The following is an 18,728-nucleotide window of genomic DNA, read 5'->3' as shown; positions in this document are numbered from 1 at the left end:
CAAAGAAAACATAAATTAGATTGGTACATAGAAGTAAATGTTACTCATCCTAAAGAAAACAACATGACAAGCTTGTACAGTTCAGAAAGGAGGAGATACAAGGTTGGGAAGAACCTTCCATTCCCAAAATTACAGCGGACACAAAATGAATTGAGCACAAAAAAGAACTCATAAATATGCAACAAAAACAAGACAGATAGAAAAAAAAACCCTAAGAATAAACAAGAAATGGCAGATATAAAAGAACAAATGCAATAAAAAAATAGAGTACCTGAGGGAGGAATTCATGGATATGAGGATATAGACAATTTAACAGACACTACTACACAGGTAGTTGGTGGTTAGAAGGTGCTGCTGCTTTCACTGGCAGAAATTGAAGTGCCTTCAGACTTCACGAGATGCGAACCTCCGCTGATTTCTAGACCCTCTAATCTGCCGAGAGGGTCTTGTTGCATCATTTCCGAAAAAACCCGAGGGTCGGAGAGCAATTGCTGATAGGCAATGTCAGACAGAGAGGGATGGTACTCTTGCATTTGGATGTTTGGACGAGAAAAGGATGGATTATAGGGCATGTGATGTATGCCCAAGTTAAATGATTCACCAGAGTTCAATACTTCCCCAGTAGCGATCTTGAGCCTCTCGACTTCCAGTTTCAACGCCTCATTCAAGGCTGCATGTATTAATAATTGTGTGCTTCTTTAGAGACTCAGAAAGAAAAAGTAGAATACAAGCTATTTTAAGACCGATCCCGAGATTTAAAAGTAGAATACAAGCTATTACTTATCAGCACTACATACACACAAAAATAAAGTATCTAACTCATCTCATATATGAATTATGATTAATAGTTAATTAACATAAAATCTATATATGTTATTTTTAAAAAAACATATATAGATTATAATCATAAACATAAAGAACATTGAATTATTGAATCGTTGACTTATTTTTCTTGATCATAAACATCAATCGATCAAGAACAACTTAATCAAAATTCACAAAAATCAAAAATTAAAGTAACATAGAGAATAGGGAAAAAAAGAAAACTTTAAATACCTACCTCGTCCTATAATTATCAATTAAGAAATTTAAAATCTCCATAAATAAATAGTTATGAATTCGTCTCTTCTCCATCTTCCTATGATCAATCAATTAATCCCAATAAACCTCTATATCTCAACAAATATCCCTAGCTCCACCACCACCACCACCACCACCACCACATATGAAAAATGTAAATTAGCATCCCTATAAACAAATTTCCAGGAAGAACAATTAATATGAGAAATAAATTAAATCATAATAATATTTTAGAAACAAGTTAAGATGACAAAGAAACTTACCATCACGCAACTGAGCTTGTTGTTCCATAGCTTGTAACCGTAGCTTAAGCTCTGTGTTCTCAGCAGTCAGCCCTGTTGTATCTCTCTAAATGAAAGGGCAGACATTAAGAAGCAAGGTCATTCCGTCTATGTTATACAGAAAATAAATAATAAATGTGAGACACAATTGATTTAAAAAGTGAATAGCTTCAATTGTCTCTCAAGAACCAATATCCAGCATTATTCGCACTTGCTGTTTTCATTTCAATAAATCCTTATTTGTTATCATTTAAAAGAAAAAAAGAAGTTGCACCCAGAATGTGATAATTAGATTGTATATATAGATTTGGAAGAATGTTGAATTATAAAGAAATATGGAGAAGAGAGTAGGGCTCTACAACATGACAGAAAAGTGTTCCTTCTAATTTGTAGAAACTTACACCAGCTCTGTTGTTGGTGTGAGGCTGGATTAGAGTAGACCGTGATGATTCAGCAAAGGCAAAAGAATTCAAAACAGAGAGGGGGAAAACGGCCATAAAATATAGAGAATTAGGGAATTTACAATTACACATGCATTATAGATGGAAAAGTGAAGAAAAGAGAAGAGGACAGAGACTAGAAAGTGCAGAATTAGGGCTAAGTCAACAAAATTGTTGAGGCATGAAACTATGAAAGAGCCCAAACCATCTGTTATTGCTTAGAACTTTTCACAAGCCCAGACAGGACCACTTTTTAGAAATAAAAGATACTTTATTAACAAAAATGTTTTTCTTGCTCACTTTTTCAACATATTGACAAGAATATGACTGATTGGCTTATATTTCAAATGATCGGCAAGAAAACTTAAGTTTTCAAAAAAAAAATTAATAGCAAAAGATAATTTAGATAAACATAACTTTTTTTCCTAGACATAAATGTATAGAACAAATTGAAATTTCTAAAAGAAATAGCACTTTTAAAGACGTAGCAACCAAAAGATGCTGGAAGAGATAACAGAAGAAAGAAGAAAACATTCTCAACAAACTGTTTGACTGAAAATTATTAAAAAATTCCTAAGATCATCAATTTGGCAATTTCCGTATTCGATGCCCTCAAAAAACAGAATAAAGTAGATTTGTTAGTAGTACCTGGTGTTTTTATTTGTTATAAATAAGTAATTTCCTAAGAATTAAATCCAGCAGTCTTCTTTCTTTATAAGAAAGAACAGGGTTTTTACGGCTTTAAATATCGTCCTTTTATTGATTAAAGAGCTCAACTTTTCAACAGTTGTCAAATTATTATCTCACTTAAATCAATGTCCAATCTTCTTACAAATTACTGATATCATCATTCTGCCTTTATTCCCATAAACAATAATTGATAACTACATTTAGAAGAGGCATGCCATAATGGTCGACAAGATGCATAAACATGTACTTTATATATCTATGATAATAACGATCCATTGGGCCGTGTTTATGAAGCATAGCTCGATTCCACCAGATTGCTGGGTTCAAAATTCAACCAGACATGCTGAGCCCTAATCTTATGGTATTTTTATTATTGTTTCCTTTTTTTTCCTTTTTCTTTTTAAATTTTTTATTAAAAAAAGGAAAATTTGTGAGGCTATGACCCATCACTCAAGAGGGTTGAACATTCGCCTCATGCCTCATGCTTTTACCTCTGAAAACATTGTCCTAGGCACAGGAAAGCAAGCTACAGAGACATTTTTTACACCATATGACTAGTTAAACAGTTGCCTTTTTCAATTTTTCTTATTCCTTTTCAGTCTGCCTGGTTGTTTTTGCAATGACCAGCTCAATAATTCCTTTGTTTGTTTCCCTTTTTCATTTCTAATAAATCTAGCATCCTTCAAAAGAAAATAAAAATTATAGGAAAGCAAATTTAGGTGCAGTTTGGTAGAGGGGCAGATTGGATCAAAGCAGGTTCCCAGAAAGAATAAATGTTAGGACTCAAATATACGAGAATAAGAATTCAATTCAAACCTGAAACAGTGTGAGCTGTGCCGAGAGAGTCGTAGCTTCAGTTTGAAGGGTCTGCACTTTTCTTTCAAGTTCCAATATATAACGGGCCTTTCGCTCTTTCGAGCGCGCTGCAGATTGCCGATTCGCCAGAATCCTGAATAAAATAATATCTAGAATTACTCAGACAGAATTCCAAAAGAATCCCATGTAAATGATGCATGAATGTATTTTTTCTGCAGCAGAAAAATAAATGCTGATGAAAACTATGAAAAAATATAATTGGCAAATCCTCAGCAACAGCGACAGTATTAAGAAAAATCTCATTAAAATAAAATAATATTTCAAAAAATACTGGTCATTTTGGTTAATAATCAATTCACTTTGGGGAAAGTTCTAGTGATTTATACAACCCATTTCTTTATAAGTTATAAAAGAATAAAATGAATTAAACAAACCTTAAAATAAGTAACAGGTATGGTAGACAGAGAAAAGAAAATGTCTAAAAATGTGAGAAACAGTTTCTCTGAGTCACTTCAGAAACTATTTGGGTACTTGGATAAGAGAGCACCCTTCTTTACAGCTCATTTCTTGTTGCCAATGAAATGACTAAAGCTGAATAGACTATAGTCGCACAACTTATAGCCATGGAAGAGAGAGAGAGAGAGAAAGAGAGAGAGAGAGAGAGAGAGAGAGAGAGAGAGAGGTATTTACATGAGAATGTTAGTTTGATACTTGTACTAACTAGGAGACGACCCTTTGACAAGCATTTCACTAGTTAGTTTGATACTAAACTAAGTACTATTTAGGAGACAGACCCTTTGACAAGCACCTCCCTTATTTGTATATAGGAAACATTGATCCTCCAGCTAGGTTGAGGACTATTAGGCAATCAATTGTTGTTTTGCCTGAGTCAGGGACATATCAAATATCTCAGATTTTTCAATATCCAAAACATTATCCAAGGATGTTTGGGAATCTTGACAATATCATCCTTATATGTGAGATTAACCAAGAAATGCAATATTCGCCCAATAAGTTACTAAACTCATGTGTATATTATCATGTGTAATAAGTGGCAGAAATAGGGTTTCCCTCCCTCACTTACCTGAACCTGTGAGTTTCGCCTAGAAAAGTAACAGTGGACCATTAATTTATGATACAAGTGTATTCTCACACTTAAAAACAGGCAGAACAGGGGGGCTTCTCTCCCTCGCTTCTCTTTTACATTTCCAAGCTTGGGTAAAGCATTTCAAGACCTATTTTTATTAGATTTTCTGAAAAAAAAAAATACTTTGAACCTCCAATCGAGCAAACTTTTGTTTTGTGGTAAGTAACAGATTTCGTTTGTTTCTTTTCAATTTATTTGCTTGTTAATTCTGAAACGAGTATAGATAGATGCATGTAGGATGCTCATAGGCTATAGCTATGCATGAATGTGCTCCATCTATAATTTTATAGTTTATCATTCTACAATCTACCTTGACTTGTATAATTCTATATTGTTTGCAATTTATAGTTTGTACAACTCTGCATTGCTACTTTGTAGTTGTTGCTTCCAAAGGAATCTTTACATTACACATACAATCAGTAGAGGTGTCATGAACTAATTAATCGTAATATAAAACTTGAAATAGTTTAAGAAATATAATGAGAACTAGTCGAGAGTATTTCCAAAGGGGTAACTTTCATTGAGGGCGCTTTGGCCAGCTTTCTAATATATTTTGTGTCCTTTTTTAGCATTCCCAAAGGGTTTGCTAACAAGATTGTGACGATTCAAAGAAACTTCTTATGGGAAGTAAAAGAAAAGGGTAAGAAAATGAAGAATCTTGTTAAGTAAGAAATGGCTTGTAGCTCCAAGGATAAAGGTGACTTGGAATTAAGGAGTAAATTGCTTGGAAAATAGCTTTGGAGGTTTGGGGAGAAGAAAGAAGCTCTTTGGAGAAAGGTAACGGGGTTAAGCCATTAGGTAAGTGATCCAGAGCAGCCGGTGTGTCAAGTTGGAAGTGAGTTCATGTCAAGCTTTGGTGCAGACTAGAAAATGGGCAAGGGATTAGGTTTTGGTTGGAGTTGTGGTTAGGAACAGTGACATCATAAAATGCAAGATTATGTCCAACTTGAATCGAACTCAATTGATCCCTTGATAATGCCCGTAGGAGAAGTGACGCAGGGCGGAAAGCGGAACTACAGGTAAGGTCTCGGGTGAATTAAAAGGAGTTAAGAAGGGTTGTTATGATCTAGTAAAGGGGCTGCTATTGAGGGATGAAAGGGCTGTCCGGCTGAGAATAAAGGGCAGTAAATAGGGACTGGTTCTACCAAGAAACCTAAGAAAGAGATGGCTGAAACAAGGTGGAGTTGGATGGGAATAAATAGGGGATAAATAGAAGCAGAAATGGGGCTGCTTCAATGGTGAAATCTTGCTAAAACAAGATGGAAGGAGATGGGGAAGGAAGATACAAAACTGAAATTATTTCAATTTGTAAATTCAAGCCAAGGAGAAGATGAAGATAGAAGGAAATCAATTCCTAAAAAAAAGACAACTTTTATTCATAAAATCAGCCATCAACGTTTACATAGAGCTGCCATATTTATAGGCTTTTGATGGATTTCCTAAATCTAGTAAAACAAGGAAAAGAAACTCCTACTTTGCGTCTAACTCAAAAGAAAGATTCCTAAAGATTCTCAAATTCCTAAATCTTGGCTAACTTCCTAGATAGTTTCAAATCCCTAAAGTTTCTCAAAAATTTGGACGATCCAAACTCCAAGTAAATTCGTCCAACTAAAGTTACCAAAAAATAAAATTCTAATAATAAAAAGAAATTCTAATCAAACTAATGGTTTAGGATCAACGTGAGCCGTTGATCCGCATGCTCAGATGAGATGCACCTGCATCAAGAAGTAATAGGTACGGCTGTAGGATTTGAACCCGTGACATTTAGTACTAAGAATCTAAAAGAGCTCGCGTTCACCAAGTTGAAGGCCCGACCTCAAAACTGTTTTGAGGACCTCACAAGACATCAAAAAGGTGAAAAAAACAACTCTTCTTGTTTATACTCAAGCAGAGCATAGAAGTGGTTTTATCAGTGCTATCAAGAGGAGACGCCATGAAAAACAGACATAAAACCGCCCTCTTTCTCGTGGCCAAGCAGTGAAAGCTCTCCCTAGTGGTCCCAACATGATCCCATTGAAGGGTCCGTTCCAAGTGGTATCGGCTGCAAAGGGGTCTTAGCAAATGAAGTTGCGCATACCGATGGTGAGCAAGATTTGACAGAGAAAATGAAAACATATGGGTGACTTTTCAAATTAAAACACAGACAATGCATTTCTCATGAGCTTTACTCATTCTTCCACATTGTTCCCATTCAAACTCTGTAGTGTCAGTAATCTTTGGTGCAGAACTTTCTTACGCTATCATCACCCTCCATTTTTTTTTTTTTAATGCCATCATCACCACCCCCCCTCCCCTCTATTGTAATGTCAAGCTATCATAACCCTCCAATTTTTTTTTTAGAATGGCAACATCACAGCCCTTCATAATGCCTCATTTGGTGGCCCATCCATCCCAACAAGGCTAAAACCCTAACCCCTTAAAACACTTTGTTATATTTTTTATGGTAATTGTAAGGCTAACCCATAAAAGTTAAAAAGGGAGACAATAAATTTCCCCCTTTGTTTACTATGCATGTCCCTTCTAATGTTTTTATGACTATTGAAGGTGGTAAAGGAAGGGGGAGAATTTAGCAACACCCTAAAACTTAAATTTTTTTTTAAAGGGAGACAATAAATCACTTGACTTGGCCTCATTGACGCTTGACTCGGCCAAGATGAGCTGACTTGATATGGGCAAAGCTAAGGTCTTGACCACATCGAGTTTTAAAACAATGTTATCGAACCTCTACAACTCGGTTAGGGTCAAGGATGTGGGGCCAAGATGGACCACGACATTTTTTAAGTGAACAATTTTATATTTAGTAGTACCATCCATAGAACAAAGGTAATCCATGGATCTATGACATCAATAAATTTCTTGAGAAGGGTGTTGTATAAGCACCGTGTCTCATACTTTCTTCAATGTGAGCACAGCAATGAAGAAACCCGTGCCCACACATCTCGATTGATAGCTTTCCTTAGCAGAGATCCAAGCTTTGAGGCAGGTTGAGGAAGTTCGTCTTAGGGATCTTTCCTACAAGTAATGCATCTCTTCTATAACTCCTGTTAAAGTATAAAAGAATAACGCCTTCTCCAACGGCTTAAGCTTTTGGAGTAATTGGTTATTTCACAAGGTGTCAAAGCAAAAGGTCCTTGTGTTAAAATTCCACGTGTAATGGCTAACCCAAAAGAGGGGCCACATGTGCCACATGTAGGCCAACCATAAAAGAAGGGCCTCACGTGAGGGGGGTTGTTAAAGTATAAAAGACTAAATAACACCTTCTCCAACAGCTTAAGCTTTTGGAGTAATTGGTTGTTTCACAACTCCCAAATCATTGACTACCACTGCCAAACCAAACCAACCAGCCTCTCAATTCCCTGGGCTAGAGATTCAAGTGTTGTTCGCTTTGCTTAAGTTACTTTAGTGGGATGGTAATAAAGTAGTCGACCCAACAACAATCCCCACCCAAACACACCCACTCACACAAATAGTAAGGCTTTAGGGATAACTAGATCTGCCCACCTGTCTGAAGAAGCTTTCGTGGGCTGACATGGTGTCCTGCAAAAAGGGTGTTGGACCTGCACATAGCTGCCCGTTTAGAAGATGTGACATTCAACTGAAGATCTTTGTAAGGACATCTCTTGTCTCTGTATTGAGGGTAACTTCCTAAACTCTTGTTTGTTGTTTCTAATTGGATGCTGTCAATTGGAGTTTAAAGCCTGTACTTTGAGATGCTAGGCAGCTATGTCTCACATACAGTGATGTTTTAAGAAGGGAATCTGTTTGTTGATTGGGCAGCAAGCCAAGCTATCAAGGAACCATCATTTCATTTTTCGGTCTTAATGTCCTCAGGAGTTGAATACTACTTTGTTCATGAATGGTGTTGAGTTTCAATAGTGAGATACAATTTACTATAGTTTTCCTATAAACTTCTTTACGCCAAAAGAAAAAGGAAAATACAGAACTTGTATATAAGAGGTATAGAAGTAAAACAGAACTCTAATGTCACTACAAGTAATAAATCAATCAAAACACACAAAAGGATAAATGTATAAAAAATAAACCTTTTTTCTGTAAACCATAAAAACGATTAAATTCCAAAGAGAAACAAATGTGTGAAAATTTCAACCACTGCACAGATCCAAACCAATTCAAAACAATTGCCCATTTCTAACAACCAATCAAATTCGCAAAAAAAATAAAAAGGAAAAATAAGAGAATGAAAATCAATTTCAACAACACAATGCAATCAATCATTCCAGGAAAAGGAAATAAAATCCAATTCACCTTTTAGCGCGCTTGGGATCTATGGAAGCGAGTTGAGCAAGCTTCTCAGGAGCCATAGCTTTCTTGGCCTCCATAATCTCTCTTTCTCCCTGCGAAATCATGGAACCATCAACAGAATCACTGTGCCGATGGCGTGGCCTGACAACATTATCCTCTTCAATCTTTACTCCTATCCCACCATTTTGATTCATCCCTTGAGAATTTTCAATTCTAGACCCCAATTTCTCAATGTCCATGTATGTGGAGAACAGATCCTCCTCATCAAAACTAGACGCGCCGCCGAGATCCGTGGGAATCGTGAAGGCGGCCTCTGATTGAGCTCTATGATGGTGGGGCCCACACAATGGGAATGTAGAATTTTCCAGCCTTGTAGCTGATGATGATGATGATGATGAGGGATTGTTGGAATTAGGTTTTGGGATCAGAGGAGGAGCTTCTGGATCCGGCATTTGCATTGCCTCTCTCTCTCTCTCTCTCTCTCTCTGTGTGTGTGTGTTAGGAGAAAGAATTTAGAGGAATTGGATTTGGATTTGGATTTCTCTGCAACTTAGCATTTTGTTCCGACATTATGACTAAAAAGGGACGGTGTGGAGAAGAAGAGGGGTGAAATTTTTTGGGGGTTGGAGAAATTTAAAAAAATTAGGAAAGTTTCTTTGAGACCTAGGAGTTGGGAAGTGATATTTACCCCTTTTCTTCCCTGGGACAGCCACTAAAAAGGGGCTGTCCTAGGAAAGAAAAGGGAAAGAGCATTCCATTGACCATTGTCCATTGCATTGCGCCTCTCTGATCGGAGTTGTGTCTTCTGTCTCAAGAAAGGAATTTTTCGGAAACGTCAATTGATACCTAGCTATGCGCCCCAAATCTCCCCAAATCCCAATCGTATGATTCCTAGCAATAATAGGTGCACTAGTATTCTCTAAATATTAAATCCCAAGTTCCCTTTATGTTATAAATAAATAAAATAGGAAGCAATATCAGCACAACCATGTTTTGATATATGCACTAACTCATCTTGTCTTTTACTATTTAATAAAGAGCTGTCCATGGTTATCACAGTTCCCAAAAACCTCTCATAAGCCGATTAAAAGGAAAGACGAGCTCGGTTTGTGCAATTATTAAAACATGGTTGTGCTGATATCAATTCCCATAAAATATTAGGGCATATATAATTTGAAAATCTCTCTACTAATGTCGATTATAATTGTGGTAAAAAGCATTAGGATTTCATAATCATTTCAATTATGTTAAAAAGGAATGAAGAATTTTAATTTTTGTACATGGCAAATATGAGATTATTCATTTGGTAAATAAACCAAGCAACCTAATGAAAAAAAGGTTGAGAATGAGGAGTCTTGAAGAACATGCCCTTTTAAATGCCTATTTGTATCTCTCTAAAAATTATCTTCATTTAATCTTATATACAAATCATCTTGAAGTTAAAAATGATTACCCGCAAACAAAGGCTATGATTTAGGTATAAATAAATTTCATAGACTTAACCAACACATGCGTGATTTTCATGGAGATCGAAGAAGGCCTTTGAAGATATCTCTCTACATCTTATTCCCCTCCAATTTTATAGGTGTGAAATTGGAGGATTTTCATGGGTTAGCTTCTAGACGAGTTCTAGTGGCTTTTCCAAAAACAACCAAGAAGCTACATCTCATAAGGCCTTAGAAAAGTACAAAAATTAATAAAGTTTCCCCACCATTGTTTACAAACTTGTTTTCTCCATTCTCTCCGCGTCAACCAAATCTTGAAGAAGGCTTGAAGGACTCCTTCCAATGAATCAACAACCTACGCCTCACTGTTCTCACTATATTCTATCTTTCTCTCAGTTGCATTATACGTATTCCTTATTTTCCTCTGTATCTTACGTGATTGATGTTGTTGGAAATTTAATAAGGTAGAACTCGCCCCTAAAAGCTAGCCATTAGAGGGAGGGTGCCCATTCCCTTGTACCCCATCCCCATCCACTTCACTTATCCGATGTGGAGACTAGATCACCCTAATAAAAGAATTGGCGCGATGGACTAATAAAGAATCATCGTAATAAAAGTAATTTTTCATCAAGCTCCATATATTTATAACTTCACTTATCGATCTTGTCGGAATCCATTGGAATGGGATAAGTGAAGTTCACTTATCCCATTCCAATGGATTCCGACAAGATCACCGGTCTTGATTTCACATACATTGCCCTATATGCCCCCTCGTAGGTCTCAAAAATTGCTTTTTACCATTGACTGTGAAAGTGATTTCCTGCATAAGTCGTTCTCAAAGTCTATTAAAAAGGGGGGAAAAAGAGAGGATTTAGAGTCATTTGATCTGCTGGCTCATCTATGATGGGCCCATCTCTTGATTGATTCTGATATGAATATGACCACCTGAATAGTGGAGATTTGTCAAATTTTAATGGAAAATGATAAGTGTGATAACCACGAGTGGGAGTGTCAATGGACACGTACGGTTCGATGGATCCTTTGGATCCGACGCTATTGACAGAATTTAGGCACTTCAACTGGATTGAACTATATATGTCCATTAGATCAATATCCTAAGGTCCAAAATTATTTTGGATCGTGACCCAGACGTAATCAAAAAATCCGATGCAGTGTCCTAGATCAAAGCCACTAGGACGGACGACCTGATTCTATGGATCCGATTGATAAGAGATCACCGAGACATAGGTGGATTTAATTTGAGGTGGATCCGTTTACACTGAGAGATCCAAATGGATTGTGACCAAGACATTGGTGGATTCAAGCCCAGGAGGATCCATTCCCACCCGTCGCTACGAGGAGGTTGTAATAAATGAAACAAAGAAAGAAAGAGAAGATAAGGAAATGAAACTTAAAGATGAGACCCGGGTATTGGTAACGTGCACGTAATTAGCAATGTAGTAGTCTTAATTAGTAGCCTGGCATGACACTTGAACAACCTTTTTGGAAATATCATCTTCCTTTATGAATTAGAATTTTGGATTGGTTGAAGGTGGGGCCATCGAAAAAGGTCTTTTAGCAATGGGTCTAAAGTCACGATAGGGAGTGGTTGTTGTGTGGGATTTGATATTTAGCAATGGGCCTTTGGTTATGTTGAAAGTGTCGGGTTCTAGAGAGTTGAGAGATTTTTTGTGCTATCTCTACTTCTTGGTAGGGCTGCAACTCGAGCCGGGTTTTACCCGACCCGCATCGACCCGACCCGAAAATACCTTGGGTCGGGTTCAGGTTTCATGGGTTTCGGGTTGAGCCGGGTTCAGCATTCAAAAGCCCGCATGAATCTCGGGTCGAGCCAGGTTTGAAGGGGCCGGACCCGACCCGACCCGAGTTACATAAGTTATAGTATGTACATTTTTTTCTATTGTTAGTTAAAAGTGAAAGGGATAATTACATTTACACCCCCTCTAGTTTCTGACACATCCACTTACACCCCTATAGTTTAAAATGTGACAAATACACCCTTGTAGTTTCAATTTGTTTAAGGTAGGCCCCCTCAGCTGAAGGTTCGTCCATAGATTGAAGGGTTAGGATGATCCGATGGAGCTGATTTTTTGGGCACACCCTATCTATCTCAGGACCCATCAAATGAACGCTTTGGATCATCCAAACAATGTGGGCCCACATTATTTGGATGATATTTTGGTAGTATTTGGATTCGGGTAGGGGCCCACATTATTTGGATGATCCAAAACGTTCATTTGATGGGTCCTCACATAGATATGGTGTGCCCAAAAAATCAGCTCCATCGAATCATCCTAACCCTTCAATCTATGGACGAACCTTCAGCTGAGGGGGCAAACCTTAAACAAATTGAAACTACAGGGGTGTATTTGTCACGTTTTAAACTATAGGGGTAGAAGTGGATGTGTCAGAAACTAGAGGGGGTGTAAATGTAATTATCCCAAAGTTAAAAGTGAAAACCCATGCCCCCACTGTTACTGTATGTGAGTGTAATTTCTGCTTCTTTGAGTTGAGTTGATTCAAGTGTTTGATTCAGCATTGTTTGATTGTAATTACAACATTGTTTGATAACAGCATTGTTTGATTCAAGTGTGATGTGAGTGTAATTACATCATTGTTTGATTCAAGTGTAATGTGAGTGTAATTTCTGCTTCTATGAGTTGAGTTGCCTTGCCAAACAAGAATTTTCCTTAAACATTTGCGTCAACATGAAAAAACCAGACCCGACCTGAACCGACCCGAGATTTATCATGAGTAGGGCCGGGTTTGGGAATCGTGGGTTTTCCGAAAAAAAACCCGACCCGACCCGACCCGAGATATTTCTCGGGTAGGGTTGGGTTCTCCAAAACCCGACCCGCCCGACCCGAGTTGCAGCCCTACTTCTTAGGCTGCAACAGGGTTATGCCCTTACAATTGCCCACATCATTTTTGTCGGTGCAATTTTTTATTAGGGTTATGCCCTTACAATTGCCCACATCATTTTTGTCATGAATCTACACAACCATCCCACTTGGGAATTTCCCTAGTCAAAATGTTTATATGGCAATTTAACATCAATGTGAAGTTGTTTGACCACCACAGTTGAGATGTTTGGACAAGGAGAATCTTGAAATGTACCTTTTTTTTGAAATGGAATCTTGAAATGTACCTTCTCAACTAGGTATTGAATAATCTGTTTTCCTACCTAAACCATTGATACCCTGTTTGTTTAATTAGGATTATGACAAGCGATTGTTAGTGCCAAATCGATTATTGGATTCAAATTTAAATTTGAATCCAATAATCGATTTGGCACTAACAATCGCTTGTCATAATCCTAAACAAACAGACCCTGATTAATTAGGGTAGGGAAGAGAAGGTGAGAGCACATGTAGGGCTGATCAAAGTGTGTCGGGTGAGCAATGTAGGCCAAACATGACACCGCCTTTCACATTTGGGACCCCAAGTGCCTTAACTGCCACGGATCGATAAATTGGCCACACACATGAACTGTAAATGGTACAGCCCTCCCCTCACATGTGGCTCATATGAGTGGACTGCTAACCAAGTGGTCACACAACATTGTCATCAATAGGACAGGCACTCCTAATCCGAAAAATCAGTCATTCAATTTGGGTCAAAATCCATACATTGACAGAGGAAAACTTGGTGAAGGACATGATATATTTTTTCAAAGAACTGGGAAATCTTTAACAAGACTAATCAAATTAAACATGGACAGTGAATTTCCCCTCGTTTCGATCTGGGCCCTTCATACTAATCAAAATCTTTTGTTCGAAATTCATGGATAAAATAAGCTGCAATGGGGGTTGGGGTGGGAGAGTGTTTTTGGTGGCCAAAATAAGTATTTTACACTCTAATCATGATTAGGTGAGGATCAGGTACCAAAATCAAAATTCTTTTGGACTCTTTCCTTTTGGATTTAAAGGGGTTTAAAACTACTGTTGTCATATGACCCAATAATAATGAAAGGGAAACACACCATACCCAAATGTAGTTTTCATTTTCTATCTTTCATTTGTGTCCCAAATGCTTCCTCACTTAAGCCATGAAAGAGTACCAAACTGTAGGGAGATGTTAAACCTTCTTCTTCCCCTGCACCACAAGAGTCACCCTCTTAGAGAAGAACCCGACAAGACGGCTTTTTATAGTCGGTGTCGGCGAATTTCGGCCACCAAAAAGCTCAGGTAAGGATTAACTTTATGTGTCCCACAAACATCATTCATCATCTCATTTTATGCTCTTGGTTCGATCGAGATCTCGGTCAGATTATATATGTGAATTCCCATAAAAAAGCTAGAATTCAGTGACACGACTGTCCAGAATCCCTTTACAACAAACCCCTCTTCGTCTCTTCCCTTTCTCTCATCGATAACAACATTTCTAGCTCTAGAGAACCCTCTTTTCATTTAATAGAAAGAGATTCAGAAAAAAACCCGATTGAGGAAAAACACAACTGCACCCCCTTTCCATTTGTTCCACCCTGTCCTTCCTTGCCCTTATTCTCCCTCTTCTAACCCTTCAAAAACAATACAAGAGAGCCAAATTCAAAAGCAAAGAGTAGGTAAGTCTTGAATAGTAGCTGAGATTTGAAATCCGACACAAATACCTAGAACTATAGCTACTGAATATCCAGTTCACCAGCTCCAGCAGATCAAATTCATCAGTGGGATTGCCGTTCAAAATTTAGCAACATAATTCCTACTCACTCTGAAGAGAAATCAAGAGACGCATAGTCTGAATTCACGGAAAGGCTCTTTGTAGGGGTGTAACGAAATTTCAGACACATAAAGAGCCCGGTTCACAGTGATAAGCATACTGTGACACATAATTCGCCACTGATTTTCGTGGGGTGTAACGAAATTTTCGACACATAACGAATTCAAAATTTAACTTGCAGTGATTAGTGCAATGTGGCACATAATTTGTTATTGACTGGCAATGGTGGCTACTCATCCCATACTCTTCCCACCAACATTGACCAATGAGAGCAAGCCACGTGTCATCTACGGCAGCAACACAAACTTGGAAGCCAGCATGGTGATCATCCTTGCTGCCATACTATGTGCACTTATTTGTGTGTTAGTATTGAACTGGATTGTGCGATATGCCCTTCAATGTCGTAGGATGGCCATTGAGACTCCGGCAGAGGTCGCCACTCACCTTGCCTCAACCGGCCTTAAGAAGCGAGTGTTGCGTCAGATTCCGGTGGCCGTTTATGGGTCCGGAGTGAATATTCCGGTGACGGAGTGCTCAATATGCCTTGGAGAATTCATGGAGGGAGAGAAAGTGAGGATCCTACCCGAGTGCAACCATGAGTTCCATGTTAAGTGTATAGACACGTGGTTAGTGTCCCACTCATCATGCCCAAATTGCCGGCAGTCCCTGCTGGAAAGTCCAGCACCGAGTGCTGTTGATGTGGAGATGGGGAACCGGTCAGTAGCGGGAGAATGAGTCCGGCGGGGGGAGGTAGAGGAGGAGAGATGAGGGCAGTTGAGAATGATGAAGATTTGGTAGAGGTTGTTTTGTATAGTTGTTGTGGATACATATTTAAAGGTTTGTTTTGTACAGTTGTTGTGGATACATTTTTTTTTTTTTTTGCTTCTTTTTCATCATGTTGTAAGATTGAGAACGTGTGACTTGTGAGATGTGAATCACGCTTGGATGGGGAAAAGGGAAAAGATGGCACTTTTAAATTTTAACTTTTACTCATGAAAAATACCTCTCATTAATTTTAAGGACTCCAAGACATGTTAGGTACTTAACCAGTATGCCAAAAGCTCCAGAGAGCTGATGGAACACATTAGCCTAGGCCCTTTAAACATGTAACATACCAGGTTAGCTCCCACCTAGTCCCATACCTAGACAGGCCCCCAGTCAGGATGGTAACATTCTACTACGCTTCTACATCTGCTGTCCTTGGTGGCCCACTTTGTGACAGCTTTCACTTTGGCCTTTTTTCTATGTAGCCCTTTCCATCGGTCACCCCTTCCATGACCCGAACACATGGCTTGGTGGTTGATCTCGTACCAAATGTTAAGATACCTAGCCAATGCGCCAAAAGCTCCAAAGCTGATGGAACATGTTAGGCTAGTCCTTTAAACATGTCCCATACCAGGCTCGGTCCCACCTAGTCCATACTAATACAGGACCCCATTCAGGACCCTAACCTTTGGCGAAAATAGACCCTAGTTACCAACATGGTCCAAAATCCATCCCGTCTTCCATGTGTCACAACTCAAGAAAAAGATTGGGGACACTATTTTCGTTCAAGATCAGCCTCATGAAGTAATTGAAGATGACATAACTTCTTGGATCCCAGATAAAATCCTCAACTGTCGAATGGTCAGGCAAAACAACCATGCAGTTACAGAAGTCTTGGTGAGCTGGCTAGGGAGAGAACTAGAAGACGCCACATGGATGCATTCTTCTGATCTCATGCAAACATATCCAGCGTTCGACCTTGGGGACGAGGTGAATCTGCAGGGGGGAGGGAATTCATAAGTTTGTTTGGGTGACTTGAGGTTGCATGGTCACGGGTGACGTTTCATCAAAAGGGATGATGAGTTGATCGAGTTGGTGCTATACTGCTATTAGTGGGTAGCGGTTAGAACTGGTTTGGAGTAGTTTTTGCATGTTAGTGGGTTTTTGTTTTGAACGTGTTAGTAGTTTAAATGTCCGTGGTTTAGTACCAGAGGTAGTTGCATGGGACATGTAGTAGTTTTAAGGGGATGGTCCAACAGTTATGTGTAACCTCTGCACTTAGTTTTTGAGAAGTTAGGAGTAACTGGTTCTCCTCTAATCGAAGTATAGAACCAAAGCCTTACTCTTTTCTTCAACATTTGCATAAATAGATGGTAAGAGGAGAGGCTATCACTCTCACTTCTCAAAGGTTGGTTTGGTTTTTCTCCCCTTCCTCTCAATTCTTGAAGGTTTATGGGTTCTACTGGGTAGAGAAAAGAACAGCCAGCAATGTAGACGTTACAAAGTAACTTTTTTGTTTGTTTAGTGGGGCGAATAACCGAATGATTGGGCCTAATTTATCAGCGCCCGATATAAATGGTATTTTTGTTACATTGGTGTCCTCCATTGAGGTCCAAGACGCCCCGTTGTATTTTGTAGCTATGTTTGTATTACAGTTGGAAATAATTTTGAAACTCCTCTTCCACACCCAATGAATACAATCATAACTAGCTAATGGTCCCAAAGTCAACATTTGGAATCTTCGGGTTCATTGAACCATCTGAGTCCATTGACACCGCAATTTTGAAACTTCTCGTGCACATCCAATGAATACAATCATAACCATCTGATGTCTGTGGCCTAAAGATTTGCCCCTCACAAACTTAAACGTTATCCGTTTAAGTTTTAAAGGCAAAGAAAAACGTTACAGTGGGTGAATTTATCCTCAAGCATTGAACCATTCTATCAAAAAACAAAGGCAACACAAGGGGGTGGCATTGGAAAAATTGGGGGCGTCCATTTTAACGAAGGCGGATGGTGGAATGATCCAAGCCATTAAAGCAAGAAGCTTATCTTAAAGTGGAGGGCTAGGATCAAAGTATAACTAGGGCTTCTCATATAAAAGCCCTGGTTATGTGAGAAGTAGGGGTCTTCATTTTTGGGAAGGGAGTTTGCAAACAGAGAAGGGCTGGACCCTAATCTCTCTAACCACAACCTCACAAACCCTCTTTCATCTCTCTCAAATAACCACCTGACGCCCTCTTCTCTCCTGTTACGAACCCGAATTGGTTCGCAACGCGATTGATCTTCTTAGAGGGAAGATCAGCCTCTTGATCCACTTCGAGGGAAGGATTAGTCCTCCTTTGTACACAAGACACAATTTCTCAAATTAGTTTCTTCATTCATTCATTAAAATTAGCATGTGCTTATATAAAGCACTTACAAATAAACATAGAAAATGATAAATATAGAAAGATCTAGAAAGGCCTTATGATAAGAATAGAAATAGCCAAATAAAGATTATCTTAATCTAACATAACTACTAAATATATTAAGATATGATCTTATTCACTAAAATACCTAATTAATCTATTCCACTAAGTGAGACCCATCTAGGTACGTATCATTCCACCCGCCTTAGAATCAACATTGTCCTCAAGGTTGGAAATTAAGCTTGAAAAATAAGATGCGTAGGATTTTCTAAAATTCTTTTCTCTTTTTTTTGTTTTCTTTTTCCTTCCCACTCATTTTCTTCTTCTCTTCGTCTTGCGATTAATTACTATTTTCATCATCAATGGTTGAGGCGACTCCATTTTCAAATCGATATCATTGTGCCGTTCGTCAAGGCTCTTTTGTTGCTATTTCTTTGAATGATTTGGATGTTGGCCCACATATGGTTGTGGGTGAGAATCTTTTCGATAACATTGGACGTGTTGAGAGGAACGATGGACTCTTCGGCGACGACCTTTATTTTGTGGATTTTTCACTTTTTCTTTTATTTGATTTCTTTCTGCCTTATTCTTTTCTCCTCTTCCTCTATTTCTCCGTTTCTTTTTTATTGTGCAACCCTCCTCGATTGCTATGC

At 38.5% G+C, this 18,728-nt stretch overlaps 1 protein-coding gene and 1 pseudogene across 1 annotated transcript; one reads left to right on the top strand and one right to left on the bottom strand.

Annotated features, from left to right (window-relative positions):
- Positions 1-2: 2 nt before the first annotated feature.
- Positions 3-9,415, bottom strand: LOC143849041 (transcription factor RF2b-like). The gene is made up of 4 exons (XM_077358093.1): positions 8,721-9,415; positions 3,308-3,440; positions 1,344-1,428; positions 3-670 (listed from the first exon to the last, which is right to left on the bottom strand). Exons 1-4 carry the CDS (start codon positions 9,173-9,175, stop codon positions 342-344), a joined length of 1,002 nt encoding a protein of 333 aa, XP_077214208.1. The 5' UTR covers positions 9,176-9,415; the 3' UTR covers positions 3-341.
- Positions 9,416-15,121: 5,706 nt separating this feature from the next.
- Positions 15,122-15,634, top strand: LOC143847933 (RING-H2 finger protein ATL74 pseudogene; annotated as a pseudogene).
- The last annotated feature ends 3,094 nt before the right edge of the window (positions 15,635-18,728 follow it).

This window comes from Tasmannia lanceolata, unplaced genomic scaffold (assembly GCF_043159265.1).
Source record: "Tasmannia lanceolata isolate RefF3 unplaced genomic scaffold, GAP_Taslan_0.1 ptg000016l, whole genome shotgun sequence".
NCBI classification, from domain to species: Eukaryota; Viridiplantae; Streptophyta; class Magnoliopsida; order Canellales; family Winteraceae; genus Tasmannia; species Tasmannia lanceolata.
This window is presented reverse-complemented; position numbering and strand designations above follow the sequence as displayed.